Consider the following 18,816-nt stretch of genomic DNA (forward strand, 5'->3'; position numbering starts at 1 on the left):
TATAAATATTTTTTTTTTCTAATTGCTCCTTACTTACAAAAACATTAAAAACTGTTACCTTAGGGGTTGTTTGGTAGGGGTGAGCAAAATTGGATATCCGATACGGTTTTCAAAGCCGTATCGGATATCCGGTTTTTTAAATCTCCTTTTTTTAGTATCCTTATCCGATACGGTTTTTTTCGTATATCCGATTTTTCCATATATCCTGAAACCTTTATCCGCTATCCGGTTTTCAACCTCAATTATGTAATTTAATATTTTTTTTTTCTTTTCTAAGTGTGGTGGTTGGTTTTTTTTGGTAACTTAAAAGTGTCTTTTAAAAACTTATTAAGGGTAAATAACTTATAAATTTTAATATTAATAAGGTTTAAACACCAACATATTATATATTTTTTTTTTGTATATATTTTAATATTTTATTCTAGAAAAAAAAAGCAACCGTATCGGATACCGTATATCCGGTTTCATATTTTGCCGATCCTTATCCGATACGGTTCTTAAGAACCGTATCGGATATCCGGAAATTCGTATCGGATATCCGGAAATCCGTATACTTAAATCCGTATAGTGTATCGGATACATATAATAAAATCGTATCGTATAATTTTATGTAGGTAGAAGGGAGTGTATGGTAGGTTGTAGTTGTGTTGTTTGTGGTGGTTGGTGGTTGCAACTTGCAAGTGATGGTTTGATGTAAGTGAATTGACCCACGAAAAAAATCCTACTTTGACTTTCTTTTGATTGTTTTTTTAACTCCAATTCAACTCCCCTCGTACCACCACTTGCAACCAACAACCACCACAAACAACACAACTAAGAACTACCTTGCACTATCCTCTACCTACAAACAAAATTTCAGACCAAACAAAGCATCATAATGTAACACCCCCTCATACCAAGGTACCTTACCAGGACTACCCTAGCATGAAAGGCTGTTACCATTTCGGTTGCCCAAGGATAGTATATATCAAAAGCAACAGTCCCAAACACATTTATTAAAATAATGTAGATATAAAAAGGTTACAATGTTCCAAAAATCCAATAAATAATAATCTGACTGATAACAACTACAAAACAGACACTAAGACTCATGGTGGTGCTACTACATCTGGCGTGACGACTCTCCCATGACCGCCCCAAGCTCACCAAATGCAATACCTGTCACAGCCTGCTCACCATCCCCGAATGGATCACTGCAGATATCACAAAACATCGGGGTCAGTACTGCTCAATCAAAACAAGACAAATGCACAAGTAACCAGCTGATCATCCTCCAACCCCAGTCTCCCGATCTCACACAGTAACCGACTACACACCGAAGTGTGTAACCCTGCCAGATTACCCATCGCAACAGGTAATCCTCGCCGCCAGTGGGGGACCGCAGCCAATCCCCACCTAAATCCCGCTCATCAACGAGGGATAACCCTGTCCCTTAATATGCACATCCCCTCCCGTGACGGGTTCCACAGAGGGCGAACTAGGGTGTGAAGCCACTCCCACAAGTGACTCCACCACAATCATCACAACACCACAACATCACCACCACCACCACAACACCAACACTCTGATGATCAGCAGATAACAATATACACAATACAATCACATATTAATTCAATCAATAGAAACTGAGTAGGGAAACCCTACCTTAGCAACAATCAGTAGTGCTGGAAATCAAGCACTAGAATGGCTCCTCTATGAAGTCCTCGCCTAAACAATAATCACTTAACACAATTACATTTTGCAAAACCCATTCCTCCAATTCATAAATAAAAACAACCCTAGAATTAACAATCAACAACATAGGGATAAAGACTTACCGACGAATGGATGAAGGATTGAATATGATTGCTAAGGTGTAGGTTTGATTAGAGCGTTGTAGGTTTGATTAGGTTTTGTAAATGATGTTTTAGAAACTGATTATCGAATTATATAACTTCTAATTACTCCCGAATCAAACCGCTGAAATAATAAACGCCAGACCGGATACTCGGTCGAGTATAGAGTATACTTGGCCAAGTATCCTCTACTCGGTCGAATATAGAGTATACTCGGCCGAGTATCCTCTACTCGGCCGAGTATTCATCATACTCGGTCGAGTGTTCCTCGGCAGTAGCCAAACAAACTACACAATCCACACTACTCGATCGAGTAGGCCATACTCGGTCGAGTATTATCCTATAAAATCCGTAGTATTACACATAACCTGATTAAAAGACCCACTAAAAATCTTCTGGCCACCCGCTGTAAACCCAGACTTACAGCTACACTCTCCGGGCAGCCTTGCTTTACACAAACATAAACCCCATATAAGGCCACTGACTATCGTGTTGACAATCCCTGGAAAGCTTGTATTTGCACCTTTCCAATGAGTCCAGGAACACCTCAAATCCACCTCGTTTGCTATCTCAAACATCGACTGGAAGTTACCTCATTGCAAAATGTTGAGTTCTCCGGCCAAAATGTCGTGTTTGACAAAAAGTTTTTATTAAAGGTTGTGTTTTACAACTTTTTTTTAAAGGTTATGTTTAACAAAAAAATAATAACTAAAAAATAAATAACAATATAATAATAATAATAATAATAATAATAATAATAGGCCTGTTATAATAAATTATTAATATAATGATATTAAATATAATAATAATAATAAACATGTGATTAATAATATTAATAATAATGAATATATTATTAAAATAATAAATATAATATAGTAACTTATTAATATAATAATAGTAATAAATAGGTTATGAATAATATTAATAATAATGAATATATTAATAAAATAATAATAATATAATATAATATAATAATAATAAATATATATATATATACATTAAAAATAAATATAATAATATAAATAATAAAAATTAATTATTAATAAATATAATAGTAATATAATAAATATAAAAATAATATAATAATAATAATAATTACAATTGTAAATAAATTAATATAATAATAATAAGAACATCAATAAGAATATAAAATAAAGATAATAATTTAATGTTGAAATAAATAAATATTAATTGAACTGAACAAAAAGAGTTGAACTGAACTTAATGAAACTGAACTGAACTTATTAGAATTGAAATTAAGGCCCTGTTCTTTCTGGCTTTTTAGAGGTGAATCAATGAATCAATCGAATGGAGTGAAATCAATCGAATGAGCTGAATGAATGAATGAATGGAGTGAATCGAATCTGGATGAATCGAATCAATAGAGTGAGCCTGAATCGATCGAATCAATAAAGTGAATTGAAATGAAAAAATCATATTAATAATAATAGTATTCAATATTATTGTTATTATCAACTATAATATATTAATATTCATAGTATAATAGTAATACTAAAATTAATATTTATAAGAAAAAAATTATAATATTATATATGAATAATCATAAATTATAATAATGAAAAAATAGTATTTTTCTACTAATAATATTTTTAATAACAATAATAAATAATAAGGTCATATTAATAATGATATTAGTAAAATAATTGTTTAGAATAAAAACACTCAAGTAAGCGTTGCTCGAATTCAGGTCGAGTCAACGCCCTACTCTCATATGGCATCTCGAGCCTATGCTTGCTTTCTTCGGATGGATCTTTGACGCGTAACAAAGGCTTCAGAGGGTATGCAAAAGGTCCTTCTCTGATGCCTTACTGTAATGGTGGATAGTCGGGACCTTGCTTGAAGCTAAGGTCTCTGTGCCCTCTTGTAGTAGCTCGAGTAGTCTTACTTCTAGAGAGAGGAAGTTGTTGGTGAGAAGTTTTTACCATTGATTGGTGAATTGTGAGATATTTATAGGTTTTATGTGTACCTCAAATGATGGTTTGGCAAGCACGGTTACCATATTCGCTATGAATACGCCTTACCGATTCACGATTCGCTTATAGAAAATGTGTTACATGTATTTTCAGTAATCAACTTGATAAAATTCGCTTTTAACGATTTGTGATTCGTTGGGTACCAAGCGAATTTGTAACCATGTTGGCAAACGTGTTGACTTGTAAGACCCCGTATTGGCAAGTGAGTCAAGTCGGTTCGGTGTGCCTCATTAATAATATTAATAATAAATGTTATGAATTTTAATAATAATACCAATAAATGTTATGAATTTTAATAATAATACCAATAATAATTATGATAATAATAATAATAATAATAATAATAATAATAATAATAATAATAATAATAATAATAATAATAATAATAATAATAATAATAATAATAATATCAACAACAACAACAACAACAACAACAACAACAACAACAACAACAACAACGATAACATTAACATTAATAACATTATTATTCATTTTAATAATAATATTCATCATAATCATCATCATCATCATCATAATAATAATAGTAATAATAATAAATAAATAAATAAATTATTAACAATATTATTAATTATAATTATAATAATAATAAATATTAAATAATATTAATATTAAAAAAATAGTATTATTGTTAACAAAATTAATAATAACTATTATTTAAATTAGTAAAGCTGAAATGAGCTGAATTTAATGGAGCTGAGTTGAGTCAATCAATTGAATGAGTCGAATCGAATCGAATCGAATCGAATGGAGTGAACTAAATCGAATCGAAAGTTAACTAAACTAAACTGAATAGAGCTAATCTGAACTGAAATGGGCTGAAAATAAGCTAGAAAGAACATGGCCTAAGTCTAATATAACAAGGACTTACTAGTACAATTTTTCGGTAAAGAAATAAGGGAAAATTATAAATAACCACCTTGTATTTACGTATTTTTACAATTTACCACCTTGTATTTGCTTTTTTACAAATAACACCCAAACTTCCTTATATATTCCCCAATCACCACTGTATTTTTGCCCCGACATCGTTTTTATAATTTTCCGACTTATTAAGTGACAAATTACTCATTTTACCAAAATTACCCTTCAATTCTACAACAGTACAACACCATTTACCCCCAAATACATCTAATTGTATTTCCAATTCAAGAACCCTAAATCCCCAAATTCATATCAAAAAATTTCCCAATTCATTAACTTATCTCAACCCTCGGTTCAATAACCCTAAATTTCCCCGATTTCTCAGATGTTGGGAACAAGGTTGAGTCATGTCCTGCAATAGCTGTGTCTGCGTCGATGTATATTTTTTACATCATGTTTCTTCAATATTCTATTTCCTTCTATTTAACATATACTCTATTGACTTCAAGCTGCTACATGAATAAAATATACTCTGTAGTACTCTTATTTGGCTATTTGCAATAGCTCTTAGAGCTAAAATGTTGTCTTAAGCAAGTTGTAGCTCATCATATGCCTGATGTAAGTCATGGAATTGTAGGAATTATAAGTTGTTCTATATTCGTCGCATGCTTACTCATTTGTAGAAGTTGGTTCAAAATTATGCCTCTTGAACTGAAATTTTGGCTTATTTGCAACCTCTTATATATAGATTCGCCTCTTTAGGTAGAAAGTTGGGAAAGTTTATGATATGAATTTGGTGATTTAGGGTTATTGAATTAGGGAAACACAACTAAATGTATTTGGGGTAATTAGTGTGGTACTACAGGAGGATAATTTGGGTAATATGAGTAATTCGTCTCTTAACGAGTCGGAAAATTAGAAAAACGATGTCGGGGTAAAAATACGGTGGTGATTGGGGAATATATAATGAAGTTTGGGTGTTATTTGTAAAAAAGCAAATATAAGGTGGTAAATTGTAAAAGTACGTAAATACAAGGTGGTTATTTGTAATTTTTCCAAGAAATAACTGTATGAATTACAGTCGGAGCAAGACGAATAAGAATTACCGTAACTTATTTTTGGCCATCGAACGAGAAGAAGAAAGATGACGACGAGGTCCAACTTTTACAAGAACCCTTCATTCACCTATCGAAATTCATACAGTCTCTCTTCCGTTCTCCAAAATCTCCATAGTAATTATCAACACTTCTTAATTCGCACTTCTACATTTTTCAATCATTTCAAAATTGTAATTAATCTCAATTTATCAATTTTTGTGATGTTTTGCAGATTACAACATCGTCACCGGAAATGCACCGCCGCCGGAAAACTTGCCGGACACGTCATCCTCCGCCGTTAATGACGCCGATCGCCATCGTAAACGCCGCAGACGAGAAAAGCCACCGCCGTCGTCGAAACAGCAGCAGCAAGGTGAATTTGATGAGAAGCCTATGTCTCACGCGGATTACATCCAGAAAATTAGGTTGTTTGAGTGTTTATCTTACGTGTTCTTATTTACGCAAATTATCGTATTAGACGGTCTTATGATAATATTGTTATTGGTGTGACAGTGTGAGAGTGTGAGACGGTTTTAGACTAATTTCAGGGGACTAAATGTTTGAACTAATTGAGCTGAAGTTAGACATTTAGGTTATTTAAGTGTGTATATTACGTGTTTTTATTTGAAACGCGAAAATTCTCGTCTAAAGACGGTCTCATGATGATGTTATTGGGTGTGAGACTGTCTTTCAGACTAATTGTTTGAGCTAATTGATCAGAAGTCTGGCAATTAGGTTATTTAAGTGTATATCTTACGTGTTTTATTTGAACTGCGCAAATTCTCGTATTAGTAGGTCTCTTGATGATGTTATTGGTGTGGAACCGTCTGGAGACTAATGTTTGAATTCGTTGAGCTGTTGTCAGACAATTAGGTTATTTGAGTCTTTTTCTTGCATGTTCTATTTGAAATATGCAAATTCCGGTATTAGACGGTCTCATGATAATGTTATTGGTGTGAGACCGTGTTTCAGGATACTAATTGTTTGAACTAATTGAGCTGAAGTCAAACAGTTAGGTTACTTCATGTGTATATCTTAGATGTTTATTTGGAATACACAAATTCTCATATTAGACGGACTCATACGAATGTTATTGATGTGAGATTGTCTTTAAGGAGACCTTTTGTTTGAGATAACCTAGCTGAAGTCTGATTATTTTTATGTTGCGATTTGGTGGATTTTGTGTAGGAATGAAGCTTGTTCAGCTCATGGATGTGAACAACTAACACCAGATGTTCTGGTAAGTGTGCTTTTTGTTCCCCGCTTAAGGAATAGCTTAAATGCAACTTTTGTCCGTTGCTTAAGGAGTAGCTCAAATTTGCATAGGACGTTAGTAATTTCGCTTTTTTGTTTGTTGCTTGAGTAGATCAAAATCATCTGTTGCTTTTTTATTTCATATTGCATTATATTTCAAGTCATTTATTATTGAATTCATTGCAGCAGGGAGTCTCTAAATCTGGAGTTCAATTGGTGGAATACGGGAGCGACAGTGAGTATTTATTTTCATGATGATTCTAATTCATTAAATATTGCGTATATTGTGCGAAGGAATATGTTTTATCTTGTGAGAAATAGAATTCATTTCTCCCTCCATTACATTTATATTGGGCAAGTTCTATTTTGGTGGTCAAGCGATGTTAATTGTAACCATTGTTTTTCTACAATTAACACCATCTACGTCTTTTCTTAATCATATAAATGGTTTTTTGATGAATTAAATTAAATCGATTTTACATTGTACCTTACATGCGTAAGATGCATCAGGATTAATAACAATAAGTGATCAAAATTGAAACAATTATTTTACCAAAATTCAAATAGGGAATCTAAATTAAGTTAGTTGCTTGTGTGTTCGTATATAATAATAATGAGTTTTCGAGGATGGAAGCCCTGGTTACATTTAAAAAAAATATCATTTTCAATAACATTTCATTTTGTCTGTTCTTGATTGGTGGTAATTATATAGTACTCCCGCCGGTTCTCAAGAAATGGCTTATATTTCCTTTTTGGCCTATTCATTATAATTGCCTCATTGGGCTCATTCTCATTCCGAGTATGTTTTCGTTAATGTAAATTAGCCTACTTTATTGGTGAGACCCACCACCCCACTCGCAACTTTACTCTGTGCAAAAAGTAAATGAAACATTTCCAAAGAATGGGAGGGAGTAGATCATGAGGGGGTTCATGTTGAACAAAAGCACCTTAATTGGTGATTGCTTTAGTCAAAATTATCTTAGTACATGTTTCTTCTATGGTGTTGAGCTTTTCCTAGTGAACAAACATTCCTCTGGTTGAAATTTTGGTTTTTGGATGTAGTGTGCCATTTTAGTTGAGGTTTACTGCACATTTATACTTTTGATAATTCTGATAACTTGATGTTGCGTAGTCACTAGCTACCACCAAGGCACTAAGTAAGTTGAGGATGTTTTTCATCTCAAAATGAACTCTTGCATTACCAAAAAAAAAAGCTAGTTTTATGCAACAACATTCCCTTTCCTCCTCTTAGAAACCTCTTATGCATTGAGCTCCGCTTCACAGTCATCATTCTCTTCCCTTTCCGTGGGATAGAAATTATAGAGGGTAAAAAAGAGTTGTGGAAATCATTAGGCTCACTCTATCTCTCACTTCTTTGTCAATTTGTTTACTTAAACAACAGGCGATGACCAGCCTTCAGCATCAGAAGAGTCATTGGGGCAACCCGCTTCAGGTGCTTCCCACATCTTGTGCTCATAAACTTTAGTTGCTTTAGTTGTCGTTCATCTTTATATACAAATGACTGTTTCCCGCTTTGTGTTGCCTTCTCAACTGTTATCTGCCACATTATGAATCTTTTCTAGTTATTGATATCAAACCTAGCATCTCATGGGAGGATTTTTAGGGCTGTTTAAGGGTAGGGTCTAAACTCTAAGAGCGTTGCTGAAAATATGATATCCACCAAGTCAACTATAGAAAACATTTAAAACCCCTTGGGAATGGGGACACTGTTCCTGCGTTTATTAGTAGACACCACACTAGTCACCTGTTAGGCTGTCATCATGACTGTAAGTGGAGGATTTCAAGCATTAAAAATTGACAGAATAAACCAAAGGATGTAACCTATAGTTGTTAGTTTCTGGTAATATTCTTATTTGCTGTTTTTCATATAAGCTCTTTCATGGGGTTCTGCTTTGTGATAAGGCCTGCTGTGGTATGTTTGTTAATATTTTTGCTCCTGGAATATTAGAGCATATGGAGCACATTGATCGGGTAAAAATGCGATGTGAGCAACGATTTCCACTGCTTGGTGAACCTGTTTGTGTTGTGTGTGGTAGATATGGAGAGTACATATGCGACGAGGTATGCTATATATTTATGACCAAGAAATTGGTTCCTTGCATTCGACTTTCTCCCACTCTTTTCTCTCTTACTTGCGACCCAGTTGAATTGGTCTTTATTTTTTATTTTGGCAGACTGAAGATGACATCTGTAGCAAGGATTGCAAGGCTGAGTTGTTGAACCAGAAGCAATTACAGCCTCTTAAGGTGACAATTTGCATATATTTTCGTACAACGTTAGCGATGCACGGTTTTGACTCTTAAAATTTATACGGACAGGGCAACATCTGTCAAGAGCCGACCGTGTCAATATATCAGCCTAAACAGTTTTCACAGCCAGCTGAAGGAGGCAAGGATACTTGGGATTATGATCGTAACAGGTGGTCAAGAAAGAGATCTTGTTTGTCCACTTATGAATGGTATATATTCATTTATCTCTGTAATCAATCATAAAGTTGCACTTGGAAAGTAAAAAATGTTGGTAATCCGTTTTAGGCTTTTAGCATGGAGTTGCCAACTACAAATTGGGAGCAGCCCCTCCCTCCTATCCGTGCAAAGCATTAAAAAAATTCAAGTTGCAAGTAATCAAGTAGGAAAAGTACTGTTACTATACTTGGAGTTAAGGTTAATGACCATCTGTAAGCTGTTCTCCGATGGATAGGTGCAGCAAATTGACCTAAATTCTAACTAACAATGATAAAATATGATGTTATTTCCTGGGATCATATTGCCATTGCCTGTTCCTTGCAATCAACTTTGCTGTCGGTGATTTTTTGGTAATTGGAAAAATTAGAATTTGATTTCACGGGCTCTGAGAGTATGCACCATCAGTTTTAGCAATGTCTTGATTGGTCCACCCTTTCTTGTAGCTGGAAATGCAATAAACCTGGTCATCTTGCTGGAGATTGTTTAGCAACTAAACCTTGCCATCAACCTGTTCAATCAGGTCTAGCTTTCAGCCAGGTGCCTGTTCTACTGCTTCTATTTCTTTGTTCTTGTAATTTTTCCATAATTGGCGGATGATATCTTATGGAGTTTGTGTAGGAAACTAGCAACCATTTCTTAATCAATATTAATTTTTTTTTGACATATTGATCTGTAGGATGCTGTTAAGCGTAATGGATCATCAGTCATTTCTGTAAATCTTCGTGAACTATATCAAAGGTCAGTGTCTCTTGTTGTGATGTGTCTGCTCAGGGTTTTTACTGTATGTGTATTCATTTCTGCTACCCCTCCCCTATTCTATGTTTTTGGGGTACGTTGGTGTTTTGAGCTGGTACTCCAATAACTCTGATGAGAACTTGAGATCCATGACCAACAGTTCAATGAATTATTGGGTACTCCTATCGGTCTAAGTGTCTAACTATTCACTCTCAAGTATTCCATGGAGTTAGCACATTTAGTGTTAGGAGAAGGTCTCCTTTGTTAGCGTTTTTCCGCATTATTACATTGCTGGTAAGGACTTGACGTGGATGAATAAATCATTATGCTGGGGTTAAATATCAGTTCTAGATTCCTTATGTGGGTTTAGTCACGTCTCTAAGGATTTTTTGGGGATGTTGTCTAAGAGATTTGTAGATGAACATTCTTATTACTTCATCCATCTCATTATCTCAAAATTATTTATCTATGTCCATATTGGAAAGTCCTCAAACAATGAATAATTTGGCATTTTTTTTGTAAAATTACTTTCTGATGGTTCTCAATAGTCAATTCTCATATTATCATCACTTATAAAATAATTTTTATTTATTTATTTATGATGCCCTAGGTCCATATGCATATCTTCTCATTGATCTTAGTCAAAGATGCAAAGGATTCGGGTGTTCACTGTTCATGGCATCTTAATGTATTTTTTTCTTAAGAATGACCCCTAGGCAAAGAAAGTCAATAAGTGTGAAATGAAGCTAGATGATTCTGAAAAAAATGTATTTTAAGAATAAATATACATAATTAATAATTATTTGTTAATACTCATCTATAAACTTTCAATACTGTGACGCATATTATGGATATTTTCCTTCCAGCCTCCCAAGTTTTTTCATTTACTCGACAGACCTTAATGGCTTAGTGTCTTGTTTCAGATGCCATCATATAAATAAGAGCATGAAAAACGCCAAGTGCAATGATTGCTGCAACTCCACATCCTTGGCAACCTGCCTTGATTGCAGTACCATAGTTTGTGACAGGTATCTTGGTATAATGGTAATTTTGTATTTTAAGATGTTTTCTTCCCAATTTTTTTTTATGTTAAAACTTTGTTGTTTTTAAGTGTTTTTCATCTTCTTCATGTACACTTTCTTGGTCTGTTGGTCATAGTCTTGTGATCTTGTCATAAAATGTTTGAATAAATTTCAAGGCTCATGTAACTTTAGCCTTTTGCCTTGCCTCTTTAATATAGATTTCTTTTCCCTCAGTTTTATTTCATCAAATGATTGAATCATGGTCGCTTGTTTGGATTTTTCAAAATTGGGAATATATTTTTTTCATTTTTTGTCCTTTATACATTAAATTTGAGCACTGATGATAGAATAAGCTCTCGTTGTAAAAGTAAGTATTATTTTGAAGTTCAGTTAGTTTGTTGGTTAGAAGATGGCCCCTATCATTTTCTAGGAATCATTTAACATTGGATTATGTACCCTTAGTTGCTCAGTTTGACTTTGAAATTTTGCAGTGTAGGTCATCTGCATGGGCATATCGCATCTTATCCTTCACATAAGCACATTTTCTCTCATAAGCTTAAGCGTCTGGTAAGTAAGTACTTCGTTTGAATAAACTTAAGCTGCTGCTTGCCTTTCGGATTACAGACAATTTAACTTGTCTGATTGTTTTTCCAATGCCCCAGTGCATTCTTGGTTCTGTCTGATTGATTTCCATCTAGTCTAGACTCTAGACCTCATGCAATAGATGCACGATATATAGAGTTTTTTTTAGTATATTACTTGTATATTTAAAATTGGTACCTTATTAAGTTTTGACATTTCTCAATTCTCATCAGTGGATTTTACTTTAAGAAAAAAAAAAGTTAAAACTGAAAATTAATCAAGAAAATCGAGTAATGTCCTCAAATGTATTTTAATATATTTTTTTTATTTACCACAAAGTTAATGATTTCAATTGGAACAAAAAATAAATCAAAAAATTGAGTAATGTCCTACAATGTATTTTAAATGAAAATATTTTTGTTAACCAAAAAGCTAATGGTTTCAATTTTTAAAATTTCTCAAAAATATTTTTGTCACGAAACGAATGATAGCAGTTTAGAGCTTTGTTTTATACGGAGTATGGGTCAAGTTATTTTCTAATATCAACATCAATAAAGATTTAGCGATTTATAATTTTATATTTATTTTCTTTTATTTCAGTTAAAAAATTATAGTTTAGAGTTTAATGAAAATGATATTTTATTAAAAAGATTAAATTTAATGAAAAGATAATAGTTTAATAAAATAAATTTATCATTATTACTTTCCTTATTTAAGTGAATGCATTTAATTGTCATTAGTTTCCTTATTTAAGAAAATGCCTATTAGAGGGAAAATTTTGAGATCATATATTGTCGTTTGGTTCAACTATGCGGAATGGAATGGAATGTAATACCATAGAGGAATGGATTTGAAATCCCATACCTCTCTAAACATGTTTGGTTGATTATCTTTTCTACTCTAGAGGAGAATGGAGTTAGAAACTTGGGGGGAGGGGAAGGTATGGGATGCTAGGGGGGATGGAATGGAGTTAGAATCCATCAGGTATCTAACTCCATTCCAAAACAAGCCAACCAAACACAAGATTAGACCAAATCCATTCCAATCCATTCCCTAACCCCCAACCAAACACCGCCTTAGGGGATCCCTCGGTGCATTCTTGGTTCTGTCTGATTTTTTCCCAAAGCCTTTATTTATTTCTGCCTTCCTATTAGCACAATCTTGGTAATATCTGCCACATGAAAATGGAAGATTATATATCCAGTGAAGTTAAGAAGTATATAACCCTACAGATGGGCCAATAAGGTGTTTCAATAATTACGCTACTTTAAGATGCTGTGGAATTATGTTCTACATTCAATTTCAAACTGTAATTTGCTGGTGAGTATTGGTTTTGGGGTTGTTGAGTTTGTCGGTCAGGTCTCAAGACAATGATGATTTTCTATCAGTCCGTGGATATTGTAAAGCTATGATGTATATGTTGCAAGTTGCAATAAATGTCGACAAAATTGGAGTTTTATTGCATACAATTTGGCCATGCTAATACGCTATGGCTTATTCATGTGGCTGAAAAGAATTTGGCTCAAATTTGCTGAACTGATGCAATGCCAATAAATTATTTTCCTTGTGGATGATAGTTTGAACTTTGAATTTTATTATGCTAATTTTCTTTACGCCTTGAATGGTGAAATAAGTCGGGCCTTCTCTGTCATATAGGTAAAATGCTGTAAGTCGACATGCGAAGTAACTGATTTCAGGGAGCTTTTAGTTTGTCAGTTCTGCTTTGACAAAGCTTTTGACAAATTCTATGACATGTACACTGCAACATGGTACATGTTCTTACATTATTCCTCATCTTTTCAATTTATGTTCGTTAACTTTCAGTGTTACAGTGACATGGTGATACATAGAGCTTAAAAGATCAATGATGATTAAAGTCGCGAGTCTCCTGTTATCATGAACCGTTGCTCATTGTGCTACTGTTAAAAGCTGTCTGCTTGTGTTGAGTTCTAGGCTTGACTGACACATTGGAAATAGTAACCGTCTGGGTCTGAATTCCTTCAGAATATTTTCCTGTCATTTGGTTTGTGGTATAGCTGCGTACTCTTTCAGCCAAAGATATCTGACCAAAAACTAAAGTTTTACCCTCATACCGTTGCCCAACTATTTCCTTTGAGAGTCCACGAAAACAATTGTTGGTCCTGTCAATGAGTAAGGATGCATGCATTTTGCGTTAACTAAATGTTGCCTTTGGTGGGATCCTCAGTTCCTCACATTAGTGACATACGGAGTACATGCTATGGTTTCCTTAGAACTACTATGGAAATTAAATTTACCGAGTATTATAGCTTGCTGGCGAATCCTCTTAGCAATTGCCTTATTGCCAAGTGCAGGAAAGGATCTGGTCTCGCAATTATCTGGGGCTCTATCTGCTGTGAGGACCATTTTGAATGGTAATGATTTTGCATAATGTGGATCGAGTATAAATTCCTTATATTTGTATCTCAGTACTATATGTATCTAACATTTCCCTGGTTTGAGTGTCTCTTTAGGCATAGAATGAATTGTTTGAATGTCGATGTGGAGGACAGTGCATACATTGTCCCGCGAGATGGTGGGAGAAGAAAAACTGTCCAACTGAGCAACTTCATATTTTGAGGGAAAATGTGTCCGGAAAACCAAATAACATATCTTCATGTTCGGAAAGACCAGAAAACAAGTCTTGGTCAGTTGGGTTGCAGGTATGACTTGTTGCTATGGACTTTAGCTGCAGTTTGATAGCTGCAGTTTGATATACAACCGTAATTGACATGCATATCTCAGGAGGTCATGGTCAGTACAAAGCACTATGCATGTTTGTGTAACCTTACTTTGTGACAGCTGTTTAGTTCTTTCCCTTTTACAACACCAGTTGTACAATGCTTTCCACAGGCCTACTCTAAGGATTCTTTCTAGACCTGGCAAAAATGACAGGGCCAACCCAACCCAGATTGACATGATTGGACCCGACCCGGGCCCAAATAAGCGAACCAATGCATCATCGAGTTTTGATGGCCGCTACCTGACTCTTACCCCTTTCTAATTCGATAATAACTTACCTGAAATATTCCCGATTTGACCGTATCTTACCTTCTGCGCTACCCATATCCATCTCTAATATCCCGTTTGCCTTGTCGAACTTTTGTCTATGCGGTTAGATATTGGTATGGCCTTTAGGTTCTGTAGATTTTTTGTGGTATATATGAAGGAAATTTGGTAAATTGTCGACATTTTGGGTGCTTGCTAACTCAGTCTCCTGTGAAACTATCCGATTTGTGAAATTCTGGGTATTTGATGATTCATTGGATATATTGTGTGAAATGGTCTCTTTGATAATTTTTGTTGATGACTCTTGTTGATAACTTGATGCAGCTACCTGTTATACTAGATTTATGGCGTGCTTTCTCTTTAGTATAATTTACTAGAACTATGATTGGAGCAGATGATTAAGTATACATTAACTCACACGAAGTTAACGTATTGAAGGTTTTTTTAGTTTTATTTTTCAACCATCTATAGTCTTAGATAGTGATGGATTGAAAGTGTGTTTGTTTTTGAACTGAACCCAAAGTAGTTAGATTAATTTCTGATCGCTTAAAAGTAAAGCAAAGGTTATAATCTTTACCCGTACTAGGATAAGTCCTAGATAGAGTATCACAGGAGCATTAGATGTAAAGACATGTTATGATAAATGATATAACACAAAATCTCGTTATTGTGTTTCCTTGACGCGTAATTTCTTTTGTTCGAGTTATAGTAGAATATCCTCCTAGCTAACTTAAAAAGAGTGTTTGTTTTCTACATGATTAGAGTACCAACTTTAGAGGATTATCAGGAAACCCTTTCGTTCTTTTAGGATTAAGAGGTCAATTTAAGGAATTCTTTAACTCAAAGATCACTCAACGTCCTTGTCGGAGTTGCTCAACCAACTCTTGATTAGATCATCTAACCTCCTTCCACAGCAATAAGTTTACCCCGAATAAAAACACACATCAAAAGGCTAGTTGAGTATTCGACATGGATATTGAAAGCCAAGAGTATAACAACCTCAATAAATTGTGCAAATTTTCACGTCTATATCTTAGGAGATTAATTCTGGGTTCTTTATTTGCCACTGTTCTTCTATGCTATGTTATTGCTATCTTCAGAGTTCATAAAGTCGATCCAATGTATCTTCAAGCTGATTCCTTCTATACATCTAACGACCCTCTCGATATTGACTATGGTCCACTGAACGCAGAGCACGATCTTCCTATGGCCTACAATACCACGTATGAGGCTGAGGGCCTCGTCTCACATGTTAACTTTGAGATGACGCAGACTACAACTATGAGTTTGCTTCAATGGTCGATCATGAAGAACATGTTTGCATTTTCGTGGTTGTGGAGCCCATAACATCGAGGTTCTTGCTCCTTGCTAGTATATACGACACCAACTTTGGTTCCATATCTCCTAGAGCGTAAGGATTATGCTGTCTTTTCTTTTGGTTTTGTTCAAAATCAGTACTCCGTAGTATGTATAATGTATTGGGACTTGGTTGTAAACTTAACTTTCGTTATAGGTGAAATTTTGTTGGAATCGTTCTTGGTTGTAAACTTAAACTTTCATTATAGGTGAAATTTTGTTGGAATCGTCCTACTATTTGTTTTTTTTTTTTTTTTTTTTTTTTGGCAGCTGTAAAAAGGACAAAACTACAATCCCAATTTAGCCCGAGCTAGGTTATGGGCAACCTTATTAAGACGACGCGGTACGAAACTAAAGCAAATACAATGAAACAACAAGAGGACCGACTCGATATCAAACAGAATTCCCTTAACCAAGTGGTGCTGAGACTCCACTCTAGCAAGTTGAAGAAGAAGTTGAAGGCAATCAGAGGAAACGTCCAAGTGGAGCAAATTGCTTCTAGCAGCCCATCTCAAAGCTTCCCTAATGCCAATCGCTTCAGCTTGTAGTGCAGATTCAGCATCAAAGCTTATGGCAAAAGTCCCATAACATTCCCCATTAGGTGCATAGACAATCCAACCTGCAGAAGCATGTAAAGAACTTACCCAACTCGCAAAAACTTTAACACGGAAAGAGGCACAAGTTCCTTTTTCTCCCACCAAAAAGAACGGAAAATAATTACTAATCTCATTCCTCAAAGTGTCCAATGGATCGTAACATACAGCCCCCGAAGCCGATACTGTAGAAGCAAGCCGTGACTCCGCTTCTAAAGCTACATTAGTAGAGTTCGAAAGAGAAGCAAAGAAGTACTCAGGCGAAAAGGACTTTCCTGAGAACACAATCTCATTCCTGGTACGCCAAAGACTCCACAGAACAGAAAGGAATCGAATGACGGTAGTAGAAGAATCCTCCTTTGTGTAGAAAAAATTTATCCAATTCTTAATCCAATCACGTAACCGAACCGACGTAGAAAATTCAGTAGAAATACCAATCGATGAACACGCCCATAGACGCTTAACCAGGAAGCAATCCCTAAAAAGGTGCTCAACGGTCTCCACCCTACCGTCCCTCCCACACCAAGGACACACCGACCCAATGATGAGATTCCGTTTAACAAATTCAGCTCCCACCGAAAGTGAATCCGTCAAAATTCGCCAAACAAGAATCTTCCAAACCTGCGGACCTGGTAAGCGCCACAACCGTTTTTTACAAAAAGTCTTAGTAGAGGCATCAATTCTACTCTCATCCTTAGACGAACTATGAACCCGTAGATAAGAAGCAAGACAGACCGCGTAACCACTTTTGACCGTGTAGATCCCCGAAGAGGTAAACTTCCAGAAAAAATAATCATCAATAGCAGTACTACAAATAGGCGTGGCACAAATCCGACGAGCCCACTCAGGTTCAAACAAATCAAAGATAAGCTCATGATTCCAACACAAAGAAGGAGTAAGAAGATCCTTAACCGTAAAATTCAACATAGAATCTGGCGGCGGAAAGCCCAATCTCGTCCTTTGAGGTGGCACCTCACCACCAACCCATCCACAATTCCAAATACGCAGCGATGAATTGACACCAGGCTTCCAGCCCAAGTGAGCCAAAAGCAACTCCATACCAAAAGACAAACTCTTGCAACCCCAAGATTGGTACGAGCAAGACTTTAAAGACCCAGGCATCACAAGATCGCTATTACAAATAAGCTTGTCATAAAAAACTCGACTAACCAAAGAGTCTTTCATAGACAGAACTTTCCAAGCTAACTTACCTAAAAGAGCCTGATTCATACACTGAATATTCCGAATTCCAAGGCCACCTTCCGACTTTGGGAGACTAATAAAATTCTTACTACACCAATGGATCGTGGACCTTAATCTCGTTCCAGCCCACCAAAAATGTGACAATAAGGAGTTAATCTTATTGGCCACACTTACCGGTATTTTAAATACCGATAGGACATAATTTGATAAAGCAGACAAAACAGAAGAGATCAAAGTCAACCTTCCCGCAGGTGAGAGAAAGATAGCATTCCATGACGAAATACGGCGCCGCACCTTTTCAATGAGCGCATTGAAAATTTCCTTTTTAGACGAACCAAACTCAGTATCAATACCCAAATATCGACCAATACCCTTATTCTCAGAAATATGTAAGGTCCTCAGACCTTCCCGCACAGAGCGCATCGTGGTGCTTGGACTGAACAGAATACCCGATTTAGACTCATTCATAATCTGACCCGAGGCAGAACAGAAATTAGCCAAGATTAGTAAAATCTTACTGTAAGCCTCCTCTTTATCTTGAAGAAAGAAAATAGAATCATCCGCAAAAAATAAATGTGAGAGAGAAGGCGCATTTCTTGATAACTTAATACCATAAATAGACCTATTGGCTTCAGCTGCAAGAACATTTTGAGACAGAATTTCCATACATCTTTACACCTTAACATAAAATCTTTACACCTTAACATAAATCTTTACACCTTAACATAAAAGTGAACAAGGGTGTACACT

General features: G+C 35.2%; 1 protein-coding gene across 3 annotated transcripts; it reads left to right on the forward strand.

The window, feature by feature from the left end:
• Positions 1 to 5,733: 5,733 nt before the first annotated feature.
• LOC141587362 (uncharacterized) lies at positions 5,734 to 16,513 on the forward strand. 3 transcript variants are annotated; one of them, XM_074408830.1, is made up of 16 exons: positions 5,734 to 5,943; positions 6,041 to 6,233; positions 6,997 to 7,048; positions 7,249 to 7,297; positions 8,465 to 8,515; positions 9,032 to 9,144; positions 9,258 to 9,329; positions 9,402 to 9,541; positions 9,992 to 10,085; positions 10,225 to 10,286; positions 11,207 to 11,311; positions 11,797 to 11,872; positions 13,544 to 13,656; positions 14,221 to 14,280; positions 14,380 to 14,568; positions 16,107 to 16,513. In XM_074408830.1, the coding sequence occupies exons 1-15, from the start codon at positions 5,856 to 5,858 to the stop codon at positions 14,483 to 14,485; spliced, it is 1,374 nt and encodes a 457-aa protein (XP_074264931.1). In that variant the 5' UTR covers positions 5,734 to 5,855; the 3' UTR covers positions 14,486 to 14,568; positions 16,107 to 16,513. The 3 variants fall into 3 exon arrangements, with proteins under 3 accessions (XP_074264931.1, XP_074264933.1, XP_074264932.1); XM_074408832.1 differs by having other exon boundaries at positions 5,778 to 5,943; positions 11,802 to 11,872; XM_074408831.1 differs by having other exon boundaries at positions 5,778 to 5,943; positions 7,252 to 7,297.
• Positions 16,514 to 18,816: the final 2,303 nt, after the last annotated feature.

The sequence above is a fragment of the Silene latifolia genome, chromosome 6 (genome assembly GCF_048544455.1).
Source record: "Silene latifolia isolate original U9 population chromosome 6, ASM4854445v1, whole genome shotgun sequence".
Lineage (NCBI taxonomy): Eukaryota > Viridiplantae > Streptophyta > Magnoliopsida > Caryophyllales > Caryophyllaceae > Silene > Silene latifolia.

What these genes read in the sequence shown, in the direction of transcription:
- LOC141587362 (XM_074408830.1), top strand. Translation starts at nt 5,856, where the DNA reads ATGACGACGAGGTCCAACTTTTACAAGAACCCTTCATTCACCTATCGA. An exon ending in GGTGGAATACGGGAGCGACA is followed by an intron (nt 7,298 to 8,464) that starts GTGAGTATTTAT and finishes CTTAAACAACAG; the next exon opens with GCGATGACCAGCCTTCAGCA. An exon ending in CTTCGTGAACTATATCAAAG is followed by an intron (nt 10,287 to 11,206) that starts GTCAGTGTCTCT and finishes GTCTTGTTTCAG; the next exon opens with ATGCCATCATATAAATAAGA.